This window comes from Rana temporaria, chromosome 4 (assembly GCF_905171775.1).
Source record: "Rana temporaria chromosome 4, aRanTem1.1, whole genome shotgun sequence".
Lineage (NCBI taxonomy): Eukaryota > Metazoa > Chordata > Amphibia > Anura > Ranidae > Rana > Rana temporaria.
The window spans coordinates 85,876,953-85,904,197 of record NC_053492.1 but is presented as its reverse complement, the minus strand read 5'-3'; the positions used below and the strand labels follow the sequence as shown (position 1 = coordinate 85,904,197).

The following is a 27,245-nucleotide window of genomic DNA, read 5'->3' as shown; positions in this document are numbered from 1 at the left end:
GGCAGGCTGAGGTGGTATAGGGCAGGCTGAGGTGGTATAGGGCAGGCTCTGTTGGTATAGGGCAGGTTGCGGTGGCATATGGCAGGTTAGGGTGATATAGGGCAGACTGATGTGGCATAGGGCAGGCTGGAGTGGTATAGGGAAGTTTGTGGTGGTATAGGGCAGGTTGGGGTGGCATAGGGCAGGCTTGGGGGGGTATAGGGTAGGTTGCGGTGGTATAGGGCAGGCTGAGGTGGTATAGGGCAGTTTGTGGTGGTATAGGGCAGGCTGGGGTGGTATAGGGCAGGCTGGGGTGGCATAGGGCAGGTTGCGGTGGCATAGGGCAGGTTGGGGTGGCAATAAGGCAGGCTGGGATGGTATAGGGCAGGTTGTGGTGGCATAGGGCAGGCTGGGGTGATATAGGGCAGGTTACGGTGGTAATGGACAGACTGATGTGGTATAGGGAAGTTTGTGGTGGTATAGGGCAGGTTGGGGTGGCATAGGGCAGGCTTGGGGGGTATAGGGTAGGTTGCGGTGGTATAGGGCAGGCTGAGGTGGTATAGGGCAGTTTGTGGTGGTATAGGGCAGGCTGGGGTGGTATAGGGCAGGCTGGGGTGGCATAGGGCAGGTTGCGGTGGCATAGGGCAGGTTGGGGTGGCAATAAGGCAGGCTGGGATGGTATAGGGCAGGTTGTGGTGGCATAGGGCAGGCTGGGGTGATATAGGGCAGGTTACGGTGGTAATGGACAGACTGATGTGGCATAGGGCAGGTTGCAGTGGCATAGGGCAGGTTGCGGTGGCATAGGGCAAGTTGCGGTGGCATAGGGCAGGTTGCGGTGGTATAGGGCAGGCTGAGGTGGTAGAGGGAAGGCTGAGGTGGTAGAGGGCAGTTTGTGGTGCTATAGGGCAGGCTGGGGTGCTATAGGGCAGGCTTGAGTGGCATAGGGCAAGTTGCAGTGGCATAGGGCAGGCTGAGGTGGCATAGGGCAGGCTGGGATGGTATGGTGCCAGGTCAGGACTTTATGTAGGAACATGTGCAGTAACTAACTTACAGCATGCCTGGAGATGCTGCTGTGTCCTCGTTTCTTTCTCCTTCAGCTGTGGGATCAGCCAGAGTGAAGGAGTCTGTGGGAGGAGTGGAGGAAGCAGCCACACCCCCAGCTACGCCCACCAACTCAGGCTGCCTCCGGAGACATTGGAGATCCCTGAGGAACAGCATTAGATGGGGGAGTGTTAGGCCCCATACTCACGAGCAAACATGTCTGCTGAAACTGGCCCGCAGGCCAGTTTCAGCAGACATGTTTGGTCGTGTGTGGGCGCGAGCGGGCCGAATTCCAGCAAACATTTGCCCGCCGGGCCTTTTCCCAGCAGACAAATATTCCTGGACTTGTTTTAAAACAGCCCGCTGGAATTCTGCCCGCTCGGACATGTACGGTCGTCAGTACAGACCTACCGTACATGTCCAGGCGCCCGCCGTCCCTCGCATGCGTCGAATGACTTCGACGCATGCGTGGAAGCATTTTAAAGGTGGGCCGCCCACGTCGCCGCGTCATTGTCGCGGCGACACCGCGTCATCGACGCGGCGACACCGCGGACACGCCCCGCGTATTGTTTACGCGCGGACTTCTGTACGATGGTGTGTACAACCATCGTACAGAAGCCCTCTGGCAGACATGTATGGTGAAAACGGTCCGACGGACCGCTTTCACCATACATGTTTGGTCGTGAGTACCCGGCCTTACAGGTAGGCAGGCAGCCCCCCCCCCCACACGGCTTGCTGGGGGGGGGGACCAGGACGGACCTGGGAAACGCGGCGGCTGTGAGCTGCGAGAGAGACATCAACAAGGGGGAGGAGGAGGGAGGGGAGCACTCTGGCGCTTGAGCGCCCCCACCTCTGTGGCGCCTGGGTGAACTGCACCCCATCTAGGATCGGCCCTGATGTGACTCACATTCTGTGAGGTGTGTGTGCAAGGTTTTCATTTTACCTAAAGGTAAGCCTTAATATAGGCTTACCTGTAGGTAAAAAAATCACCAAGTGGGCAATACAACTGTTTTTAAATACACTGGACAATGACAACTACACAACACAAGCAATGGAATTCAGCTCAATTCTATTCTTTGCGACACAGGAAACATGGACATCACTCAGCTCCGGCACCTCAGGAATAATACCATGTTCTTGGAGAGTAGGCATGAATTTCCTATGAGGGAAAAAAAAATACATTTTCAAATTTATACTCCCATGCCAGCTTTCCTCGAATAGTCTCTTTGGAGAGTGACTTTTCTTACCAGTGTGCTCTTGACATAACGTAATAGAGAGTTGGTCGCTGAAATCCATTGAATGCAGACGATGCAACCATGGTGTAGGCACCCATGTTCTCAAACAGTATCCAGTCCCCAACATGCAGCTCTGGTAGGTCACATTGTTCAATAATGCAATCCTGCCCATCACAAGTTGGTCCCCAAATGCTGCTAGAATAGAGTCTCTCATCTGATTTGGATTTCTGCAATAAAAAAAAGGAGAGATCTCTGGGTTTATGCAGGAATCTGAATATCAAATCTTATTTACTCTACCATGTTTAGTTTTACATTTACCTCGACTAAAGGGTTGTATGCAGGTGCAGTCTACTGTCTCTACTACAGATGACCTCAATAGAGACTGCTTCATAAGCTGTTTAAAAAAAACAACGTATTGGTGTTAGCCACCAGCCCTGAGGATTATGGATTTACTAAAGCCATTGACCACCCTATTCATACAGGGGACACACTGCCCATCCGGGAGTGGTACCTCCACATTCCCCAGCTTTGTGCCAAGAGGTTAAAGACTACTCCACGATTTGCTACAAGGTAGAGTAATCCAGGAAAGCCACCAGTTCATGAGCTGCTCCTGTTGTACTGGTGCGTAAGAAAGGCAGGCTGCAGTTCTGTGTAGACTATCTTAAACTCAACGCCTGCACCCACAGGGATGTTTTCCCCTTCCTTGGGTTGAGGAGTCCCTAATGGCCCTTGGTCAAGCTAGGTTCTTCTTTACCCTGAACCTGACCAATGGTCTCCATTTCACCCCTGGGTCTGTTCTAGTTCCACCCAGTGCTCTTTGGCCTCAGCAACATCCCCAGCACCTAATGGAGAGATGTCATCCAGGCTCCCCCCCAAAACGACTTCCTGGGTCTGGGGGGGGGGAATTACTGGTGATTCATCCCAAAACTCACCCAGATAGCTGCCCCCACTTACCCAGTTGCTGCATGGGCACAGCATCCAATAGAAGGGCAGATTATCGTATTCCACTCAAGCCCAATGGCAAGAACCACAACAGCAAGCTTTTGAAACATTTAAGCAAAGACTGACCTCAGCCCCGTTATTGGTCTACGCTAACTACACCCAGACATTCTAGAGATACACAGAGGTAGCCTTTAGGGTCTGGGGGCTGTCCTGGCCCAAGTGCAGGTTGGCCAAGAGAGGGTAATTGCCTATGCCAGTAGAAGCCTTCGCTCACTGAGAAGAAAAGAACCCACACAACTAGTTCTTTTAAGCGCAAGTTGCTCATCCTGGTCTGAGCTGTCACTGAAAAATTTTCAGAGTACGTCACAGGGGCCAAGTCTTTATGGCTGAACTCTGTCGCTAGCCTAGTTTTACAGCTATGCATTTTTTTGTGCGTTTTGCAGTTTGAAGAAACACATTACAGTCCATTTAACATGGTTTTCTATGGTATAGGTTCACATCTGGTGTGTTTTTGGAAAGGGGCGGGGACTTTTTCCACGTTTTGCATGCAATAGACCAGAAATGCAAATGTTGTGTTTGTGATGAGATTTTTGATGTGTTTTGCATTTTTGCATTTTTTTTCCCACTTAAAACACTCTATATAGCTGGTTGCTAAGGAGGGAGCCCGGAATAAAGCCGCCACGTCTTAACAACTGATGAGTCATCAGATGTCAGCCTGGTTCCCCTGCAGAAAGCTGTATGTAAAAAAAAGAGAAAAGATTGGCAGCAAAAAAAAAAAACGCAAAATAAAAAGCGTCGGGTTCCCCCCAGGTCTTATGGGTCTAGTATGGATTTTTTTACAAAATGGAGCGAGCGCCCCCCCTTTTGAACCACACCGGGCCGCATGCCCTCAACATGACGTCACAAGGGGCGGGCTCTCTCCAGGCGAAGTCAGTGGATGGCCACGGCCCATGGCTATATAAGAGGTGCCAGACAGCGGGAACATTACAACGAAGGAAGACAGCAGCGAGGAAGAAGACAGCTTAGTGGGAGAAGACAGCACAAGAAGAAGACAACACTGAAAGATGACGGCTCTGAGAGATGACTGCTCTGGGTGATGATGGGATCATGCTTTTAATTTAATATTAATATTTTTTTTTTAATTCAACTCTCAGCGGGGAAGCCTGCCGACAGCAGATGACTCATCGGTTGTGAAGGGTGCGGAGGCCAGCTTCCCAGCCCCCCTTAGCAACCAGCTATATACAGTGGGCTAGATTCAGAGAGAATTTACGCTGGCGTATCTATAGATACGCCGCGTAAATTCAAATCTGCGCTGGCGTATCTTCTTTCTGTATTCAGAAAGCAAGATACGCTGACATTAGCCTAAGATGCGACTGGCGTAAGTCTCTTACACCGTCGTATCTTAGGATGCATATTTACGCTGGCCCCTAGGTGGCGCTTCCGTCGTTTTCGGCGTAGAATATGCAAATGACCTAGATATGCTGATTCACAAAATTACGTACGCCCGGCGCTATTTTTTTACGTTAGGCCTTTTCGGCGTAAGGTTACTCCTGCTATTAGGAGGCGCACGCAATGTTAAGTATGGCCGTCGTTCCCGCGTAAAAATTTGAAAAATTTACGTCGTTTGCGTAACTCGTCCGTGATTGGGGCTGGACGTAATTTACGTTCACGTCGAAACCAATGACGTCCTTGCGGCAAACTTTGGAGCAATGCACACTGGGAAATTCCACGTCGAGTCACCAAGAATTAACATAAAACACGCCCCCTCATCCTCATTTGAATTACGCGCGCTTACGCCGGCCCCATTAACGCTACGCCGCCGTAACTTAGGAGGCAAGTGCTTTGTGAATACAGCACTTGCCTCGCTAACTTACGGCGGCATAGCGTAAATACGATACGCTGCGCCGCCGTAACTATGCGCGCCCCTACCTGAATCTAGCCCAGTGTTTTTACAGTGCGTTTAAAGAGAGAGAAAAAAACGCTGGTTTAAAAATGCAAAACGCACTACAAAACGGGCCTTTCTGGGAATGCTGCAGATTCTTCAGCTGAGTCACCAGGATTGGTGGCACCAACATGTAGAGGCCATGGCGTGGACCTATAACACCGTCCACCGGCACACTCCCTTTTTCCTAATGTTTGGGCGTGGGCGATATGGCTGAATGTCTGTGGACTTCCTGATGGGAATCCCGGAGCACCTCCAGCCCAGAACACACAACTCTTGGGTACAGGAGCATAGGGAAGCTGATGCAAAAAGCCAAGCGGTAGGTATTGGACAAGTACAAAGAGATGGCTTTTGATTCTTTGAGCCATTGCGATCCAGGGGACCGAGTGTTGGTAAAGAACACCAAGAAAACCAGAGGAAGTAAGATGGAGCTCAGGTGGGAGGACATCCTGTACCTGGTAGTGGGGAAGCCTTTTCCACCTACCCAGGTCTATGACCTAGTCTCAGAGGGGCCCGACCCCGTGAAAAAGAGACTGCATCAAAACATGGTGAGACCTTGTGTGCTGGGCAGTGACTGCCCCAAGAAGCCTACCGATGACCGGGAGTCGTTTGATGCCACGGATCTTCCCCCGATTGTATGAAGCTCCAACTCCATGGTTCCTGCCTCCCCTTGTACTGAGCTTCAGGCCTCCACTGACTCCAAGACTAACAACTCTGGTACTGGAAGCCTAGGAGACCCATCAAGCCCATCCAGTATAACCGACTGTACTGATATGTCTGAAGATGCAACCTTGGGGCCAGCAGAGGACATGTCTGACCCCTTGACAATTGTGGCCCCTGAGCCACTACCTGCAGAAAAAAATTTGCCAAGCGACTGAAACTCAAGAGAACCAGCGCCCTTTGCAGTCTAATCACGGGCAACTCCCTGCAAGATATTCGGACCATGTTGTTTTAAATTTATTTCTCTACTTAAATATACTCCATTATGTTATCAGTGCTACTGTGTTTTCATGTTGAGTGTAGGCAGGTGCAGTCTACTGTTTCTACTGCAGGTGATGCTCAGCCACAGAGGCAATTCAGAGGGAGATGAAGTCATGGAGAACAGGGTTCCTCTATGGCTTCCTAAATCACTGGTGTAGTGATTCAATTTGATGCAGGCCGCCCGTGTGACTCTCTGGGAGGGTAGAGAAGTGAGAGGAACACTGTCTGTTATGTACAGTATCAGCAGTAGGGAAAGGTACTTGATGAGGAGGTAAAGTGTAAGGTCACATCTCTCTGGATACCTTCCTGATTAGGCGCGAAACAGCCAGGCCACCTTCTGTCCCTTCTAAACAGATGCTGTTGGTTCGGCTGGAACCTGCTTCTTCACATTATTGGAAACTGTGAGAGTGCTCGGCTGGGTAGCTGTCCCATCAGGGTATTGTGAACTCTTGCTGCCTTACTTAAATATACGTTTTCTACTTCAACTGGCTGTGTGAGTTATTGCCGTTGCAACACTCTGCACTCCCATCCGCAATGTTAAGTCATGAGTAAGAGGCTGCCAGAAGCCTAGGAGCTGCTGCCTGTTAAGACCACAAACCCTCATAACATAGGAGACCATGAAGTGAGACAATATTTCTAGATCTCCCATTTGGGCAATGGGTTTTCCTTCTGTATCACCCTTGTCTTAAACAGGAGCTACTGGTAAATTTAGCTGTGCTGGGTGGTAACTAACCTGGCTAATTTGTAGTCTTTGTGATTGTAGCACTACCCCCGAAGGAGCTGCTGGTTGGTTTTGGGTGGCATGTTACCTCATGGCTCTTCTGCCGGCCTAGGGGTGTATGGTGCATATAGCAGTAACGGAATGTCCACGACAGGTGTCTTTTTCTGTGCTCTTTATTACCCAGCCGGGTAAAAACATTAAAACTTGTGATGAAGAGTAGGGATGAGCTTCGCGTTCGATTCGAACGTATGTTCGACTCGAACATCGGTCGTTTGATCGTTCGTCGAAACTCGAACAAAACGGGTCGTTCGCGCCAAATTCGAATGACGCAAAACGTCCCATAATTCACTGCGGCGTTGAGCGCTGATGATTGGCCAAGCATGCTGTATGTCCCGCATGCTTGGCCAATCACAGCGCGCAAAAAACAAAGAGCCATAATTGGCCAAAGCCAGGGTGGCTTTGGCCAATCATGGCTCAGGGGGATTAGTACACGCCCCACACTATAAAAGGCAGCCTGCACAGCGGCCTTGTGTAGTGTGTTCCGGCTTGGTTAAAGAAAGCAAGTCAGACAGACAGTTAGAGATAGAGAGATAGAGACACAGTGTATTTTCTACCAGATAGATAGATAGATAGATAGATAGAGTAGGAAGGCTAGTCAGTATAGTTAAATCTACAGTTTGTAGAGAATATATTCACATCCCTAGGAGTTGTCAATATATTTATAAACTGTATAGCTCAGCTAGATCTGCTATTATTATCTGTCTGTCAGATTGTTCTTCATGCAGCGCTCTAACGTGTTGTATTGCCTGCATTAGGGATTAGCTTAAACATAGTACTTCGTGTTATTTAACGTGTGCTAGTTAATTGCACACACACACGCATTACCTGTTACTGCACGTGTGCAATTTATTTGCACAGAAACGCAGTCGCTGTTAATGCAACTGGGCTATTGAATTGCACAGAAACGCAGACATTCTTACTGCGTGTGCTGTTTAATAGCAACTAAACGCAGTTGGTGTCACTGCGTGTGTGCTGTTAAATAGCATTTGAGCGCAGTCGCTATTACTGTGCGGTTGCTGTTTAATACCACCTGAACGCAGTTGGTGTCACTGCGTGTGTGCTGCTAAATAGCATTTGAGCGCAGTCGCTATTACTGTGCGGTTGCTGTTTAATACCACCTGAAGGCAGTTGGTGTCACTGCGTGTGTGCTGTTAAATAGCATTTGAGCGCAGTCGCTCTTACTGTGGGGTTGCTGTTTAATACCACCTGAACGCAGTTGGTGTAACTGCGACTATTTTGTTACATACCACTTGAGCGACGTCGCTCTTACTGTGGGGTTGCTGTTTAATACCACCTGAACGCAGTTGGTGTGACTGTGACTATTTTGTTACATAGCACTTGAGCGCAATCGCTCTTACTGTGCGGTTGCTGTTTAATACCACCTGAACGCAGTTGGTGTGACTGCGACTATTTTGTTACATAACACTTGAGCGAAGTTGCTCTTACTGTGCGGTTGCTGTTTAATACCACCTGAACGCAGTTGGTTGACTCCGACTATTTTGTTACATAGCACCTGAACGCAGTCGCTCTTACTGCTTGTGTGGAGTTTACTAACACCTGAAAGCAGTTGGTGTGACTGCGTCTGTTTTGTTACATAGCACCTGAACGCATAAATATGGCTGGAAGGACAAAGAGAGGCAGAGAGTCACGAGGGCAAGCAGGCTCTGCATCTAGAGGTAACGCTGGTGGTGGATGTGGTGCATCCTCTTCAGCACGTGGCCGTGGCTATGAAGAAGCACTAAGGCATAGTGCGAAACGTCAGCTTTTCTTTTGTTGTGCTGTTTTTTGCTGTGGCATGTATTTTGTGATTTTTAATTAAAGGAGGAGTTTTTTTGGAGTGCGGCTGTCCCAGCTTTTTTCCTTCATCCTAACATGCAGAGAAATTAGTTGAGTGGATGACCAAGCCGTCCTCATCCTCCTCATCCTCTCTCACACAGACTGATCATAGTTTGTCTGGCAATGCAGCTGCCAAGGCGTCCTCTACCCTCTGCACAATGGCATCACACAATCCTTCCCTAGTCCCACCATGTCCTCCTGAGGAGTCCCCCGAACTGTTTCAACACAGTGTTGGGTACATGCTACATGAAGATGCGCAGCGTTTTGAAGACTCTGATGACGGAACACTGATAGAGGAAGGCATTGATGTGAGCCCAGGGAGAGGGGGTGGCCGAGAGGGACAACAATCTGGGAGTGATGTTCCCCCAGCTGGAGCATACTGCCAGGTTTTCGCCAGTGATGATGAGGAGGGAGGGGATGATGAGGTCATTGACTCTTCCTGGGTGCCTGATAGGAGAGAGGAGGAGGAAGAGGAGGAGGAGGAGGACGAGGCACAGGCACATCTCCAAAGAGGCAGGATGCCCTCCAAGGGTCAGCTTAAGGGCAGCACACCAACTGCATTACCTGGCGCTGCTGTGTCTCAACGGTACAGCAAAAGTTCTTTGGTGTGGGCCTTTTTTGAAACCTGTCCATCAGATCGTACCTTTGCTGTTTGCAACATATGTCTGAAGCGTATCTCGCGTGGCCAAAACATCACCCGCTTGGGCACCACATGCTTGTCCAGACATATGTCGACCTGCCATGCAGCTTGTTGGCAGGCATACCAGAAAGACCCACACCAAAGACCAAAGCGGACCTCCCCTTGCCCTTCTGTGACCTCCAACTCCACTAGACCCCCAGTCCTCTCTGAAGCCTGCACCGAAGGTGTAGAAATAGGTGTGTCACAACGTAGTAGTGGTAGTACATGCGGGCAATCTTCTGATAGTACCAGACAAATTTACCTGCCCCAGCTGCTGCAGCGCCGAAAGAAGTACGCTCCCAGCCATCCACATGCCCAGCGGTTGAATGCTAGCTTAGCAAAATTGCTAGCACTTCAACTGCTACCTTTTCAGTTGGTAGATTCTGCCCCCTTCCGTGAGTTTGTGGAATGTGCAGTACCTCAGTGGCAAGTACCCAAACGCCACTTTCTCACGGAAGGCGATTCCGGCTCTCTACCGCCATGTGGAAGGCAATGTCCATGCCTCGCTGGACAGGGCGGTCAGTGGTAAGGTGCATCTTACCGCTGACTCATGGTCCAGCAGGCATGGACAGGGACGTTACCTGTCTTTTACGGCCCATTGGGTGACTCTGCTGGCAGCTGGGAAGGACGCAGGGCAAGGTACAGTAGTTTTGGAGGTTGTTCTGCCACCACGCCTCCAAAACACTACTACTGCTTGTGACACACCTCTCTCCTCCACCCCCTCCTCTTCTTCCTCTTTGGCCTCTTCCTGTGGTGATGTTTGCTCAGAACCAGCCGTGCTCCGTAGGCGTACGACGGGCTATGCAGGAATGCAGGCCAAGAGATGCCATGCGGTGCTAGAGCTGGTGTGCTTGGGAGACAGGAGCCACACTGGGGAAGAGGTTCTTTCAGCTCTGCAGGGGCAGGCTCAGAGGTGGTTGATGCCACGCCAGCTGAAGCCTGGAATGGTGGTCAGCGATAATGGCACCAACCTCCTCTCTGCCCTGCGACAGGGAAAACTCACCCATGTGCCCTGTTTTGCGCATGTTCTCAATTTGGTGGTGCAGCGGTTCTTGGGCAGGTACCCTGGCTTACAGGATGTCCTGAGGCAGGCCAGGAAAGTCTGTGTGCATTTCCGGAGGTCATATAATGCCACTGCTCGGCTGGCAGACCTCCAGAGGGAATACAACCTGCCCAAGAACCGCCTAATCTGTGACATGCCCACCAGATGGAACTCTACGTTGGCCATGCTGCAGCGGCTGCACACGCAGCAGAGGGCCATCAATGAGTACCTGTGCCAATATGGCAGCAGAACTGGCTCAGGGGAGCTTGGTTTTTTTTCACCACACCAGTGGGCCTTGATCAGGGATGCATGCACTGTCCTGTCACCATTTGAGGAGGCCACAAGGATGGTGAGCAGTGACAGTGCATGCATCAGTGAGACTGTCCCACTTATTCACATGTTGGAGCACACCCTACGTGGAATAATGGACAGGGCCCTTGAGGCAGAACAGAGGGAGGAAGAGGAGGACTTCCTTACCTCTCAAGGCCCCCTTTATCCAGACACTGTTCCTGCTTGCCCACCTAGAACACAGGAAGAGGAGGAGGAGGATGAGGAGGAGGAGGAGGATGAGGAGGAGGAGGAGGAGGATTGTATCAGCAGCATGGAGGTGGAGCCTAGCACTCAGCATCAACAGCAGCAGTCTTCAAGGGATCATTTACAGTCCCAAGGAACACGTGGACTTTTACGTGGCTGGGATGAGGTGGCTGCCGATCCTGTCGTCCTCAGTGACCCAGAGGACTGTGCCCCGAATGCCTCTGCAAACCTACGCTGCATGGCCTCCCTGATCCTGCAAAGCTTGCGTAAGGATCCTCGTGTATGTGCTATCAAGGAGAGGGATCATTACTGGCTGGCAACTCTCCTTGATCCACGTTACAAGAGTAAGGTAGCGGACCTTATGTTGCCATCGCAGAGGGAGCAGAAGATGAAACTTCTGCGGGAGGCCTTGCAGAAGGGTCTGTGCAATGCGTTCCCAGAACCGGGGGGGGGGATTAACAAAACCTGGCCCTGGACAACGTCTTGCTGAGGCTTCGGTGAGTCAGAGAAGGAGCGGTGGAGAAGGTGGGCGTCTGACCGATGCGTTCAAACAATTTTTTAGTCCGCAGCCCCAAGGTCTGACCGGTTCCAGCAACCATCGCCAGCGTCTGGTTTACATGGTCCGTGAATACCTAGCGGCAAGATCCGACTTGGACACCTTCCCCACGGAAAATCCTCTGGCTTACTGGGTCTTGAGGATGGATCACTGGCCAGAGCTTGCACAGTACGCAATTGAGCTACTGGCTTGCCCTGCATCCAGTGTTCTTTCAGAACGCACATTCAGTGCTGCTGGAGGCTTTGTGACCGATCACAGGGTGCGCCTCTCCACAGACTCTGTTGATCGACTGACCTTCATCAAAATGAATCAGGCTTGGATCAAGACCAGCTACCAAGCACCTGATCCTGATGTTACTGAATAAGAATTTTTTGTTGAAATGTCAGATCCCTTTGAGATTGCTGAGTGACTGTCCTGTTATGCTGCTGATGGAATATCCTTCTCCTTCTCACTTTTCTTGCTGATAGCTAGTAAGAAATTTTTGTTTTTCTGTGCTCCGCCACCTGTGCCTAAGGCCTAATTTTTCTGCCCCTGTTTAACAGGGGCGCCTAATAATTTTTGATGCAATACTTTGCACGTGGCTCCTTGTTGCGCTCCAATTACAGATATTGGGAGGGGTTGCAGTGTTGTGTTGTGCCTACGGACAAATTTTTCTGCCTCTGTGTAACAGGGGCGTCTGATAACAATTTTTGATGCAATACTTTGCACGTGGCCTAAGGCCTAATTTTTCTGCCCCTGTGTAACAGGGGCGTCTAATAACAATTTTTGATGCAATACTTTGCACGTGGCTCTTTGTTGCGCTACAATTACAGTATGTTTGAGGGGTGCCCTTTTTTCTACAATTTTGCTTTCCCAAAAAAATAATGCCCCCCCCCCCCCCACCACCCCTAAAATAATCGAGATATTGTTCCCACACAGCACGTGCGCAAGCAGTATTAAATTACTTTGTTCTTATAATAATTTCATGTTGTGCAGGGACATTTCTAAACACGTGCCACTACTATAGACACACAGCAGGTGTGATATTTGAAGGAATTTTTCTTTCTTTTTTTTCACTTTAAACATCATTAAAATCGCTGCTCCGGAAAAACGGCCGTTTTTAAAATATTTTTGTTCCATTGATACATGTTCCCTGGGGCAAGACCCGGGTTCTGAAAGACGTTTTCCAACGTTAAATTGAATATTGGTCTTTAAAATGATCGTTTTTGAATTCGAACGTTCGAGTCCCATAGACTTCAATGGGGTTCTAAATGTTCGCGCGAACCCGCGGTCTGTTCGAACGTTCTGGTGCGAACCGAACCCGGGTATGTTCGGCTCATCCCTAATGAAGAGTAGAGGTGAAGTAGAAGAAGAAATAGCAGACTCAGGCGCAACAATAGGCAAACAGTCCTGCTCCCAACAATACTTTGTATTCTTCGCCACTCTAGCCAGAGTGGGTATAGCGTACCCAGACAGGCCTACTCTCACTGACCTGGCAGCCAGAGTACCGCTCGAACTTGTAGGAAAAGTCTCTGCCACAGACCCTCCTGAAATGGACTCAGGGAAAAGCCTCTGCCACAGGCCCTCTCTTTGATTGTGATTACGGAGATGATCCTCCTTGATAGAATTGCGTCTGGAACTCCTTCAGATAATTTTCAGGTACCGACAGAGGTGACCAGTCTCTCAGTGTCTGTATACCTTGATCCCTGGTGGTTTGTCTAGACCCTATTGGATCACCAGCCTCTCATTGGCTCTCCTCAGATGGACTCCCCACCAAACAGCTATCCCGCTTGGGATCTTCAGGATTGGGAACCCAGTCGACCACTGGGCTTCCTGCCACAGCTCAAATGTTCCGGACCAACATGGTCCCGGAACCAGGAACACCACCTGGAAGGCCATTACGCCGGGGCGCTGTGATGCGCAGTCACCCTAAAGGTGGGTGCCGCATTTCGAAGAAGATCCATACTAATGGCGTCTGGCTCAGGCCACTGAACATGCTGGGAGAGAGTATATATTTGGAGGAAGTCAGGTGATCGAAGTCCTCCCACCCAGACCTTGTTCTAGAGTGGATGTGTGAGGAACAGCTCAGTTGGGTGAGGCCCAGAGTCTAAAGTCTGGTCATGTGCTCAAAGCTCTGCCAGAGAGAGTCTGTTTGCTGCCTGGGGGCATGGGAGAGGTTCTGCCAGAGAGCCATTTACTGCCTGGGGGCATGGGAGAGGTTCTGCCAGATAGCAAGAGCCTCTTGTTGCCTGGAGGCAAGAGGAAACGGATGGAGTTCTGAGATGAAGTAACAGAAGTTACTCATCATGACCTGGGGACTGTGTAGAGACTGGGAAAGTGTCAAGAGCAGGGCCGGACTGGGAATAAAAATCAGCCCTGGAAATAATGTCATACCAGCCCCATAGCATTATTATACCAGCCCAACATCATTATGTCATTTTCTTATTCATAAAAGGGAAAACCATACATTTTAAAGCACATTTGAAGTGTATCATATATAGATAAGACAGATATGAAAGCACATATGGAGATATATACGATAAAAATCCAGTTAAAAGTGGTAAAAAAGTGTAGCATTCATTAAGGGGGACCCCAGGGACTCTGGGAATGTGGGGGCTCTGGTGACCAGAGACCACTTTCCTCAGAAAGCATACACTAAGGTAAGGGGAGGGGTTACTGATTTAAGGGGGAACCCCTCCCTTTATATCAGTACCCCCTTACATTATTGTATTCACTCCCCCATTACATCAGTGACCCCCCCCCCCCAGACTGGCTTGGCAGCACTGATGATGCCTCATCAGTGCCCATCAAATGCAACATACCAGTGCCCATCAAATGCAACCTACCAGTGCCCATCAAATGCAACCTACCAGTGCCCATCAAATGCAGCCTTATTAGTGCCCACCAAATGCAGCCTTATCAGTTCCACCAAATGCAGAATACCAGGGCAGTGCCCACCAAATGCAGCCCACCTAATGCAGCCTACCTGTGCAGTGCCCACCAAATGTAGCCTACAGGGATATTTTCCGGTATCCCGGTAGGCCAGTCCGGCCCTGGTCAAGAGGGACTCATCCAATGAAAACCTGCATGGTGTTGAGTTTTTGTTGCTATAGGAGACAGCTGTTGCTACGTAGGTACAAAACATTGGGTGTGGAGCCAAGGCCCTTGTTCTGCATTGCTGGCTGTTTTGTTTTCTGAGTCTGCTGATCTATTTACCTACTGTCCTAGTGTTATTTGTGCCCTAACCCTCTTTATATTTTATTGATGTGAGCAATAAACTCACTTTTGTTCATTCAAAAAGTGACTAGCGTCCATCTTTTCTGCAACTGTCCACACTCATTATGCCGAAGAATCAGCACCTTGAGGTGAAATGTCAGCTGTCCCTGATGCCAGGGAGTCAGGGGGGTGCTACACTTCTATTAGCATACCTTTTTTCTGACTATGCACATTTCCATCTTCGACCTTGAGATTAAGTTGAAGGAGCCATGGATGCCATCATTTACATAGTACATGAGCGTTTTTTTGGAAGCATCATCTTCATCTAAGAAAAAAAAATGTATCTGTTAACATGAGTGTGGGAGACGGCAAGTAAGACTTAAAGCATGCTCAGGATGACACCAGCAAGTTGTATCAATGTGCACTACATACCATCATAGCCCATCTGTTCAGTCAGCGTGACTTTCTTGGCGATAATATTGACAGCCAGTTTAAATGCGGATGCCACATAGTATCTCCCAGGCTCTGCAATAATTTGTACACCCGAGCTAGCAGGGAAATATTTATCCAAAGCTGGATTTATCACTGATGTCACCTAAAGATAAATAAATAAAATGAGCACTGCGTTTATACATCCCCTGCATTAAGGTAAAAAAAGTCCCAGTGGGTGTATGTTTCCCCTGGCCACCCGAGATCGCAGGAAAGAGAGCCAGAGCGGGGATCTGTCAATGTTAACAGACAGATCCCCATTCTGACAAGGGAGGAGTGAGAGAGATAGTCTTTTCCTAGTGATTAGGAACAGCAATATATCTCATCCTCCAATCAGTTCCATCCCCCACAGTTATAAACACCTCCCAGGGAACACATTTAACCCCTTAATCGCCCCCTAGTGTTAACCCCTTTTCCTGCCAGTAACATTTACACAGTAATCAGTGAATTTGTATAGCACTGATCGCTGTATAAATTTGTCAATGGTCCCAAAAATGTGTCAAAAGTGTACGATCTGTCTGCTGCAATGTCGCAATCCCACTTATAATCGCATTACTAGTAAAAAAGATAATAACAAAAAAGCCATAAATCTATTCCCTATACGCTATAACGTTTGCGCAAACCAATCAATATACGCTTACAGCGATTTTATTATTTTACCAAAAATATGTAGAAGAATACATATTGGCCTAAACTGATATTATAGCAAAAAGTAAAAAATATTGTTTTGTTTTTTTTTCAACATTTTTGCTCTTTTTCCGTTTATAGTGCCAAAAATAAAAACTGCAGAGGTGATCAAATACCACCAAAAGAAAGCTCTATTTGTGAGAGAAAAAGGGACGTCAATTTTGTTTGGTTACAGTGTCGCACCCAATTGTCATTTAAAGCGACACAGTGCCGTATTGCATAAAAATGGCCTAGTCATTAAGGGGGAAAATCTTCCCGTCTGAAAGTGGTTACTCCTTCCCCCATCCGGTGCCACATTTAGCACGTGGGTAGGTATCACATGGGTAGGTACAGAGCATGATGGGACTGTGAGGCCTATATAGGTCCGATGCAAGGCGCGCATCCGTCATTTCAGCGAGGAGGACCGGCGTGTCAAGATCGGGAGAAGAAGAGAAGTGAAGAACATGACGTCACAGTGCGGAAGAAGAACTCACAGCACGGAAGAAGACGTACAGCACGGAAGAAGGGACCGGACTGCGAGACGAAGAACCGGGGTGCGACGAGTCAACAGCGGAGAGCGGCGAGACCCCCCGGATAGCGGAGAAGACCCGTCGGGATAGCGGAAGAAGAAGAGCCCCGCCGAAGACGCCGGAGGAAACCCGCCGGGGGGGGTGGGGGCTTTTTTAAAAGCCACCCCCCCCCCCGGCGGTGGAAGAGAACCAGACGGCGGCCCCCACCCACCCGAAGACGTCAAAGAAGAAGCCCCCCCTGGTAAAAGAGCTAATAAAGAAGACAGGGGGCGGCCTCCGGAGCAGACTAATAAAATATTTTAATACACTGTGTGGTTTATTTGTGTTTTTACCACTTTTCTTGCAGGTGAATGGGTAGGGGTACGATGTACCCCATACTCATTCACTTAGGGTGGGGGGCCGGTATCTGGGGGCCCCCTTATTAAAGGGGGCTCCCAGATTCCGATAAGCCTCCCGCCCGCATACCCCGACAACCAACGGCCAGGGTTGTCGGGAAGGGGCCCTGTCCTCATCAACATGGGGACAGGGTGCTCTGAGGTGGGGGGGCCGCAGTGCGCCCCCCTGCCCCAGAGCACCCAACCCCCCCATGTTGAGGGCATGCAGCCTGGTACGGCTCAGGAGGGGGGGGCGCTCGCTCGTCCCCACTCCCTTCCTGGCTGGCCGGGTAGCGTGCTTTGGATACGGGTCTGGTATGGATCGTAGGGGGACCCCCTACGCCGTTTTTTTCGGCGTAGGGGGCTCTCCTTACAACCCATAACAGACCTAAGGGCCCGGTATGCTCCTGAGGGGGGGACCCATGCCGGATTTTTATTTAAAATCCGGCGGGGACTTCCCCCTCAGGATTCATAACAAACGCCGCACACGTGTAGAATTGGCGGGAATCCAAGTCGGATCTCCCGTCGCTTCTATGACGGCTCTGTCTCCATCGCGGCAAGCCAGCTCGGCGCTGGCTCCCGCGATGGGGCTCGTAGGTGCTCAATCTCGCCGAGAAAGAGAGCGAGATTGACACAAAATCGGGTTCACCTACTGTACAGTACTGTACTGTACTACAGTACTGTCCTTGCTGTATTGTACAGTTCACTGGACGCCCAATATGGCTCCCAAGAAGCATAGTGGAAAGAAGAAAGTGCTTTTTTTGAAAAGCACCACCCCAACATAACTGTCGTGAACAGAGTGTTAAATCTCATGAATGATAATGTGGTCTCTCATTTCCGGAGGGTTATGCAGCGCAGGAAGAGACAAGTGACATTGGACAGATTTTTCAGAAAAACTGAGCCTGCAGCTAGGAGACAAAGGAGAGAGGAAACCCCTGAAGGAGATCCCCCTGATGTCCTTATGGAGGGGGACTCTCCCTCCAAACAATAACTGCCTCCCACCTGCCTTCCTCCATGCCAGAAGTCATCTCAAGCAAGGTTAGTGTCCTCTCTTTATACATTACTATACTGTACTAATGTGTATTGTAATTTGTTTCATATTTTTGTGCTTCAAAAACCCCCAAAAAAAGGTCAGCACGGATTAACCGGATTTACATTGAACCCTATGGGAAAATGTGCCTCGGTTCACGACCAATTCGGTTCGCGACCAGAGTCAGTTCACAAATTAAGTTCGTGAACCGAGGTATCACTGTATAACTATATTGATATAGAAGCATTTTCTTCAACATGAATAAAACTTACATATTATAAAAGGTTGCAACTTTAAGGTCCATCAAGGCAAAATATTCTGTGTTCATTACAACCCTAAGCTAGGCAGGGAGGTAGGAGGCAGTCTACTCGATGGCACAAAATAGACTGCTCACTCCAGCTCACATGCTTTCCTAATATTGGAGTGGATTATATTTCCAATTACACCAAATTTATGACTTTTATACCAAATCACAAGCATAAAAGATGAAATCCTGTGGTTTAGCAGTTTTTGCGCCTAACTTTTGAACTTTAGGTGTTCCCAATGTGCTTATGCTTTGAGTTTAATAAGGAAACACCATAAAGTGTTACTAAAAGCTTAGTCCCCAAGGATTCAGGTGAATGACTACACAGTTCTTCCTTTTGCACTTGAGGTTAGGTAATAGCGCAGACCACAGAATTACAACATATATGGAACAAAAAAAGAAGATGGTTCATATCTATGTAGACTTTAATTACTTTAGCAAACCCTGTGTAGCGCCGGGTTACTTCCAAGTACCGGTGATTGTCTTAAATTTAAGGGATAATCAGAGTGTAAGTGACTCCGATTTCAATTTCAATTCTAAAAGGGGTCTCTGTTTCGGCTTGGCTGTACTGTGGGCTCATTCTGTTGTTGCTGGGGTGTTATCCCACACCGGGGCGACAGGTGGCACAAGTGGATTCAAGGCTTGGGTGCCTCTTACCAGCAGCCAATCAGGAGGGAGTGTTCTCTCGCTGGGCATGCTGGGAGAGGGTACTTCTGGAACAGACACCATTGAGGCGGGGTCTTCTTCCGGTGTGGCACCCACCTTTGAGGTGACCACATCACGGCCCCCGGCATAATGGCCTACCAGGCCGGGGTGCGCGTGCCACGCGGTGCTCCTGGTTCCGGGACCACGTTGGTTCGGAATGTCTAAGTTGTGGCAGGGCCCCAGTGATCGACTGGGTCCCCAATCCTGAGAAGATCCCAAGCGTTGTCCCTTTGAGAGGAAGCTGTTCGATGGGGAGTCTGCCTGAGGAGAGCCAAGAGAGGCTGGCAATCCAATAGGGCCTCAAAAATCTATCGGGGATCAAGGTAAGCGGACACTGAAAGGCTGGACGTTAGTCACCTGTCAGTCGGTACCTAACTACAAACTACCTGAAGGAGATCCAGGCACAAAGTCTATTGAGGAGAATTGTCTCTGTGATCTAAATTCTAGGGAGTGTCTGTGGCAGAGACTTTCTTCCCTCAAGGTCCCGAGTGATACCCTGGCTGCCAGGTCAGTGAGAAAGGCCTGTCCAGGTACACTAAACCCACTCTGGCGGGAGTGGTGACGAAAACAAAGTGTTGTTGGAAACAGGACCGTTTCCGTATCGTTATGCCTGAATCTGCTGTTTCTTCTCCTACTGCCTCTTTACCCTTCACCTGAAAGTTTTATTGTTATTACCTTGTTGGGTAAATAAAAGCACAAGAAAAAAACACCTGCTGCATGGACATTCTATTACTACGGCCGTCATCAACTCCCCTAGACGGCGGAGTCACAGAGATAACATGCCACCCAAATTAATCAGCAGCTCCTTCGGGGGTAGTGCTACACCTGTAATCTGTTAGAAGTTTCAAAGTTTCAAACATATACTTAGCCATCATTAATATTAATATCAGTCCATGTTACCCCTAGCTAATAATCACAATAAAGAGCATTTTTACCTCTTCAAATTTAAGCATGGAATTCTTGGATCCAGGGAAGCCGCCACCAATGTCAAGTAGGTGCATGTTGAAACCAAGTTCGGCCCCCATATCAAAGACACAGCGAGCATCAGATATAGCTTGTACAAAGGTTTGTGGATCTCTGCTGCCACTGCCAACATGGAAGCTAAATAAAGAAAAGGGATATCATAAGACAAAATTTTGCTAAATGGTGGATCGTGGTCCAGACATGGATCGAGTGACAGTCCTGTCAGGACCTCTGCTGTACCACTTGGCAGCCTTAGTGGACTCCTCTCCTGTGTATCCTATTCCTTACCCGCTTGCCCCCGCCGCTGTTAAAATTGCAGCAGGGAAGATATACAGAAGATATACTAACAAGTGGGTGAGTGGTTTCTAGGAAGCTAAACACACCTATCAACCAATCACTCGCTTATTAGCAAGAAGAGTTGGGCAACTTCCATCCACAGTGCAGACCTTCCTTATCTCCCGCCATCTGCTCTGCTGCATGTTTAATAGCAGGAGTGGTGACAGCAGGTAGACAAGTACATACGGAAGAGGAGTCCACCCTGCTATGCCTTCCACCCTGTGCCCTGTTTTGTTTAGGGTAGGACTGAAGGGTAAGAGCTGTAACTGCACTGGGAACTGTGATTTAATGGGGGGCTGTGATTTTAAGGGGGAATGTGTTTGTGGGCAGTCTGTGATGTGAGAGGGGGGGGCCTGTGATACATGGAGGGGGAGTTGTGATTGCAAGAGGAATTGTAATGCGAGAAGGAGGGCTGTGATTGCAAAGGCAGCTGTGATGTGAAGGGGGGGCTGTGATGTGAGGCAGTGATGTGAAGGGGGGCTGTTATGTATGTGTAGCGCCCCCTTACTTCCAGTATGGGCACTACACTAAAGTTAGTGGGCAATGGGAGAGTTATTCTTGCTCCCATTCACAATTTGTCAAATTTGGGCTGCTGTCATTCCAGAAATGTCCTGTAGGTCAGCCTGCGCTCCAGGGGTGTTGTTTCCACTCCTGGGCGACAGGTGGCGCTAGAGGGGTTCTGGCAGAGCAATTTTCTCCAGCAGTCAATCGGAGGAGTTTTCCCTCGCGGAGCATGCTGGGGGAGAGTACATCTGTGGCAGACGCCATTTTTTATTGGTTCTTCCCTCGGGTTCCAGGTGCGGCATCCACCTTCAGGGTGCGCGCATCCAACGGACCCCGGCGATGGCCTTCCAGGCTACGCGGAGCTCTATGTTGCCGAGAGGGGCCCCAGTGACTATTGAGAGGATCCCAGGCTGGATGCCGTTCGATTAGGGGGTCGGCTTGAGGAGAACCCGGAGGCAGGTTGTCCAACAGGGCTTGAACGAACCAATCGGGGATCTGGTGACCGGAATGCTGACAGGTACGCTTTGCTGTCATCCAGTGACCGATGCTAAAACCTACTGGGAGGATTCGCTCAATTCGTCCATTTAGCTCATTCAAGTAATAGGCCTGTGGCAGAGGCCCTAGAGCCAGATCTGTGAGAGAGGTCTGTTCCTCCCAGCAATCTAAAGTGACACTTCGGCTGCCAGGCTCGTGACAGGAGTCTGTCCGGGGGCGACAAACTGCAAATTTGATACTACTGAGAGCAGGATTGCTCGGTTCTTATCCAGGCCTGATACCGCACAGTTCTTCCTCTTCCTTCATCAACCTTTTCTTCCTATTTGATGTTGATGCTGGCTGTGTTGGTCTGGAAATAAAGCATTGGAAAACCTCTATTCCTCGTCTGGACATTCGCTCAATACTCTGTTCTCCAACTGCACCCCTAGAAAGAACTAAGGTAACTTAATACGCCGATCCCAACAACAAATCAGTGGCTCCTTCGGGGGTAGTGCTACATAAGGATGGGGATCTGTGATGTGAAGGGGGGGCTGTGATGTGAGGCAGTGATGTGAAGGGGGGGGCTGTTATGTAAGGATGGGGATCTGTGATGTGAAAGAGGGGGCTGAGGGCACCGATGTAAAAGGGGATGTGATGTAAAGAAGGGCGTGAGGGGGCTCATCTGTGGTTGCAATTGGGGGCTGTGATGTGAGAAGGGGGAGGGTCTGTGATGTGAAAGAGGTACTGAGGTCACTGATGCAAAGGGGGCTGTCTTGTAAAGGGGGGGAGGGACTGTGAGGTTTAGGATCTGAGCGATAGAACAAAAATGAGATTCGTAACCCTGCAGGAAGAAAATGATACTGATCAGACCACTGAATTTAAATTCAGTACCCCTGTCATAAGACTTTGAACTCTTAATACTCCAGATCCATCTGTACATCTTAAACAATGATTTTGTAAAACTGCCTAATCTTATTGGAAAAAAAGCTATTAGCTATGCAGCAAACAGAATGTGTTGATCCAGACAACATGTAAATAATTACACACCATCACTCCCGAGAGCTTTCAACTATTACACCATGGGCAAATACATATATTTATTCCTTCCTTCTCCATAAAATGTCCTAAAGTATTATCAGACCTTAACATTTTATATTAACAGCTTAAGTTTTTTTATCTGTGTGTGGTTAAATGAAAGTAGGACTTTCTATAACATCCATACCTTACGCCAATGACATCAATGTTCAATTCTTTAGCACGCTCCAGAAGCAACCTGCTTGTTTTAAGAGTGGCACCAAACTTCATACTGAGCTTACATACAGCCTTGGAGTCGTCTGCGGCTATTCGCAAAACAAGCCTGCAAAATAAAAAGGCAGAGAACTTTTCTTCTTCCATTATACCCACAGAAAAACTGTTAAACATCCTACTTTTAGGCTTTTGATCCAAATAAAAATTTACTTATGGTACAGCATAATTTTTTCAGGAATTTAGTAGTATTTCTCCAGCCATTTGCCAACATAACAGCTCTAGCATACCACAGGAGATTAGACTGTGCTAAATAAGTGTATACATTGATATTCCCCAAAAAAATATTAATTGTTTCTATGGGCATCCCATGTCCCTTCTCCAACCAAGTTCAAAACCCTAATAATATAACAAAAACAAACAAAAGACTGTTCATTGACTAAAGGAGTGTGTCTAATGGATGTCTGGTAGCAGACTAAAATGTGTGGATGTAGTAACTCATAGCAACCACCCGCTACACAGGTATATACAGAATGTTTTTTAACCACTTAACCACTTAAGGACCGCCTCCTGCAGATATACGTTGGCAGAATGGCACGGCTGGGCACAGGCACGTACCTGTACGTCCTCTAAGTGCCCAGCCGTGGGTCGCGGGCGCGCGCCCGAGACCCGGTCCAAAACTTTGTGGCCGCGGGACCCGATCGCCGCCGGTGTCCCACGATCGGTCACAGGAGCTGAAGAAAGGGGAGAGGTGTGTGTAAACACACCTTCCCCGTTCTTCACAGTGGCAGCTTCATTGATCTGTGTTCCCTGATATAGGGAAACACGATCAATGACATCACACATCCAGCCCCGCCCCCCTACAGTTAGAAAAACATATGAGGTCACACATAACCCCTACAGCGCCCCCTAGTGGTAAACTCCTAAACTGCAATTGTAATTTTCACAGTAAACAATGCATTTTTATAGCATTGTTTGCTGTGAAAATAACAATGGTCCCAAAAATGTGTCAAAATTGTCCGATGTGTCCACCATAATGTCGCAGTCACGAAAAAAATCGCTGATCGCCGCCATTAGTAGTAAAAAAAAAAATAATAAAAATGTCATAAATCTATCCCCTATTTTGTGGGACCCGATCACCGCCGGTGTCCCGCAATTGGGTCACAGAGCTGAAGAACGAGGAGAGGTAAGTGTAAACAAACCTTTCCCCATTCTTCCTAGTGTGGCTGTCACTGATCGTCTGTTCCCTGTGTTAGGGAACGACGATCAGTGACGTCACACGCACAGCCACACCCCCCCACAGTAAGAACACTCCCTTAGGGCACACTTAACCCCTACAGTGCCCCCTCCTGGTTAACCCCTTCACTGCCAGTGTAATTTTCACAGTAATCAGTGCATTTTTATAGCAATTTTCGCTGTGAAAATGACAATGGTCCCAAAAATGTGTCAAAAGTGTCTGATGTGTCCGCCATAATGTCGGAGTCATGAAAAAAATCACTAATCGCTCCCATTGCTAGTAAAAAATATATATTAATAAATATGCCATAAAACTATCCACTATTTTGTAAACGCTATAACTTTTGCGCAAACCAATCAATAAACGCTTATTGCGATTTTTTTTACCAAAAATAGGTAAGAATACGTATCGGCCTAAACTGAGGATTTTTTTTTTTTTTTTTATATATATATTTTTTGGGGATATTTATTATAGCAAAAATTAAAAAATATAGAATTTTTTCAAAATTGTCACATTGGGCCAGATTTAGGTAGCTTGGCGTATCGTTAAGCGGGCATAGCGCATCTCATATGCGCTACGCCGACGTAACATTGAGAGGCAAGCTGAGTATTCACAAAGCACTTGCTCCCATATTTACGCCAGCGTAACGTAAATAGGCCGGCGTAAGCCCACCTAATTCAAAGTAGGCAGGTAGTGGGCGTGTTGTATTAAAATGAATCGTGACCGCATGTAAATGAATGGCTGTACGAACGGCGCATGCGCGCGCATGCTCAGAATCACGTCGCGTATCCTCCCTAAGATACGACGGCTCAATGCGTACGAAGTGAACGTAACCTACGCCCAGCCCCGTTCACGTACGACTTACGTAAACGACGTAAAATACGACACTGTTCCCGCGGCCCATACCTTAACATGACTTACCCCTGCTTTTTTTTTTTTTTAAACTTTGTTTATTCGTTTTCTGCAATTACAGTCATCAAAAAGAAAAGGCACATTAAACGGTACAACATTGGCATAGAATGGCGCAGAATTCAACCAGCTCATATCATTCAACAGTACTTCCCTCCCTTAGAATAAGTACCCGGTCCCTCAACGGAGGAACAAGAACAACAGTTGCTCCAGGGTAACCCACGTGGACCAAACATGGCCACCTACCATAGATACCCAACGCAAGTGGAGCTACCCGATAGGTACAGAACAAAACCCTCGACTCACTCACGCACACTCAAGCATCCATCCGGACCTTCTACCAACCCCCCCCCCCTGACACCCAGACCGTCCACATCCCACCCCCCCCGACGATCACCAGAGCACCCAGAACCTCCCCGCCCATAACCCTTTATGGCTGAGAGAGTGGGGTATCCTTCCAGAAAGAGTCTGCAATATCCAGCCAGGGTTGCCAGATCTTGTTAAACTTTTTGGGACAGGCCCTGCCTTTATATATGCACTTAAATATGGGTAAAACCTTATTCACCATACGATACAACATTTGAATGTCCGGGGCGGACTCACTCTTCCACTGTAACAATATCAGTTTCCTAGCATAGAACAAAACTATTCGTATCAGAGTCCGAGCATGAGTTGTAGGTATAGAGTCATTGAGCACACCCAACAATCCAGCCTCCGGGGTGAGGGGAAGAGGGAAGTGTAGAGTGTCCCTAAAAAAGAAAACAGGTCCTTCCAATACGATGCTACAGCAGGGCATGACCAAAACATGTGTAAGTAGTCGGCCTCGGTGGAGTCACACCTAGGACAGGAAGCACTGGAAACCAGACCCATACGGGCCAACCTGGCAGGAGTATAGTGTAACTGGTGGATAAATTTAAATTGAACATACTGATCATTGGACCCAATAAGATCAAGTAAGCAAACCTCCGAGGCCTCCTCCTACCCCTCCTCGGACAGCCCCGGAATATCCACCCCCCATTTCCGCTGAGCAATTAGGAAGGGTTTAACCCCCGCTGACTGAAGGCGTGAGTAAAGTGTCGTAACCAGCTTCCAATATCTGAGTTTGACATGAGTGCCTGACTTACCCCTGCTTTAGGTGGGATAACTTTACGCCGGACGTACGCCTTACGTAAACAGCGTAGCTTACTGCGATGGACGCAAGTACGTTCGTGACCAGCGTAAATATGCACCCAAGATACGACGGCGTAGGAGACTTGCGTCAGTCGTATTAAGCCAAAATTCAGGCGTATCTTGTTTCCTGAATACGGCGCATAGATACGATGGCGCATCCTAGAACTTACGCGGCGTATCAATAGATACGTCGGCGTAAGCTGACTGTGAATCCAGGCCTTTATTTTTGTTTATAGCGCAAAAAATTAAAACCGCAGAGGTGATCAAATACCACCAAAAGAAAGCTCTATTTGTGGGGAGGGGGGAAAGGAGCCAATTTTGTTTGGGAGCCACGTCGCACGACCGCGCAATTGTCAGTTAAAGCGACGCTGTGCCGAATCGCAAAAAGGGGCCAGGTCCTTTACCTGCATAATGGTCCGGGTCTTAAGTGGTTAAAGCATTTATATCATTTAGTTCCTTACTTGGCATTGGGGTGATTCTTGGCCACTTTCATTAGTTCCCCTTCGCTATCAAATGTCATCTTCTCAACACCACAGCTTGCTGCGTATTTTATCTCTGAAATTTGTTTACATGGGTTGGCATAAATGATTCTCTCTGGTTGGACACCAATGTTCTGGATAATCTTAACTTCAGCCTGAGGAGAAATGGAAACATTAGAACACATATGGCATTTATAAAAGAAAACTGTAGATAGATTTTTCTCTTGGCTCGTGTTCTATTACACACCTTGCTGGCACAATCAAATCCTGCCCCCAAATTGGCTATTGTCTTCACAATGGCTTTGCCGTCGTTACATTTAACGGCATAAAATGGAGTTACACGTGGAAGTGCTTTAAGCCACCGAATATGTTTCTTTACAATGTCACCAAGATCAGCTACATAAAAAGCCTCCTTGTCATCCTGGAAAAATGCAAGAAATTTACTAAGGTTAGACATTTCAACAGTCATTACATCTGCAACCAAGCCTCTATAAAACATTACTTGAGATACTTACAGACAAGGAAACTTCATTGATTTTCTGTTCCAGGATGTCCCGGGCAGTGAATCCTTCCTCAAGGAAGCTAAAGTCAAAGCTATTCATTCTATCGGAGTCACAAGCCCAATTAATGAAGAATGCCACAAACTGTAAAAGAGAAGACAGGCATGGAAGAGATGGTGTTTCATGCAAAGAGGGCCTCAGCTTTGCTCCCAAGGTGGTTGTTTGATGAAAAAGAAGCCCCTCTGATAGCACAAGATGTACTTCCAACAAAATAGCTATTGTTCTTTGTTGCTGGGCTGATGGTGTTCTGCATGATAAAGCCACCAAAATGCAATAAATTCCATCAACATTGCAAGAAACAGCATGTCATAATATGCAGCAGAAACCAAATCTATTTCAACCAGGAAAAAATATATCTTATATTACCAATCCTAGGAGGTGAACACTTCTTAATATCTCCCTCTTTCTGTGAGTGCTCTCTACAGGTGTCTGGCCTCCAGGTATTTAAGCCAGCTACTCCCATTGACCATCATGAGGAATGTATAATTGGTCCAGAGCACAATGGTAACTTTCTAACGAAAGTGATT

General features: G+C 48.3%; 1 protein-coding gene across 1 annotated transcript; it reads right to left on the bottom strand.

Moving 5' to 3' along the window:
- Nucleotides 1-1,950: 1,950 nt before the first annotated feature.
- LOC120936341 (ornithine decarboxylase 1-like) lies at nucleotides 1,951-27,245 on the bottom strand. Its single transcript, XM_040348597.1, has 10 exons — nucleotides 27,085-27,245; nucleotides 26,674-26,965; nucleotides 26,406-26,579; nucleotides 26,141-26,313; nucleotides 22,341-22,475; nucleotides 19,777-19,942; nucleotides 15,176-15,338; nucleotides 14,956-15,068; nucleotides 2,268-2,482; nucleotides 1,951-2,179 (listed from the first exon to the last, which is right to left on the bottom strand). The coding sequence occupies exons 2-10, from the start codon at nucleotides 26,758-26,760 to the stop codon at nucleotides 2,056-2,058; spliced, it is 1,350 nt and encodes a 449-aa protein (XP_040204531.1). The 5' UTR covers nucleotides 26,761-26,965; nucleotides 27,085-27,245; the 3' UTR covers nucleotides 1,951-2,055.

Excerpts from the sequence above, each read along its gene's own strand:
- LOC120936341 (XM_040348597.1), bottom strand. The coding sequence starts at position 26,760 with ATGAATAGCTTTGACTTTAGCTTCCTTGAGGAAGGATTCACTGCCCGG. Across the intron at positions 26,580-26,673 it reads TCAATGAAGTTTCCTTGTCT|GATGACAAGGAGGCTTTTTA; the intron begins GTAAGTATCTCA and ends GCATTTTTCCAG. Across the intron at positions 22,476-26,140 it reads AAGAATCACCCCAATGCCAA|GCTTGTTTTGCGAATAGCCG; the intron begins GTAAGGAACTAA and ends TTTATTTTGCAG.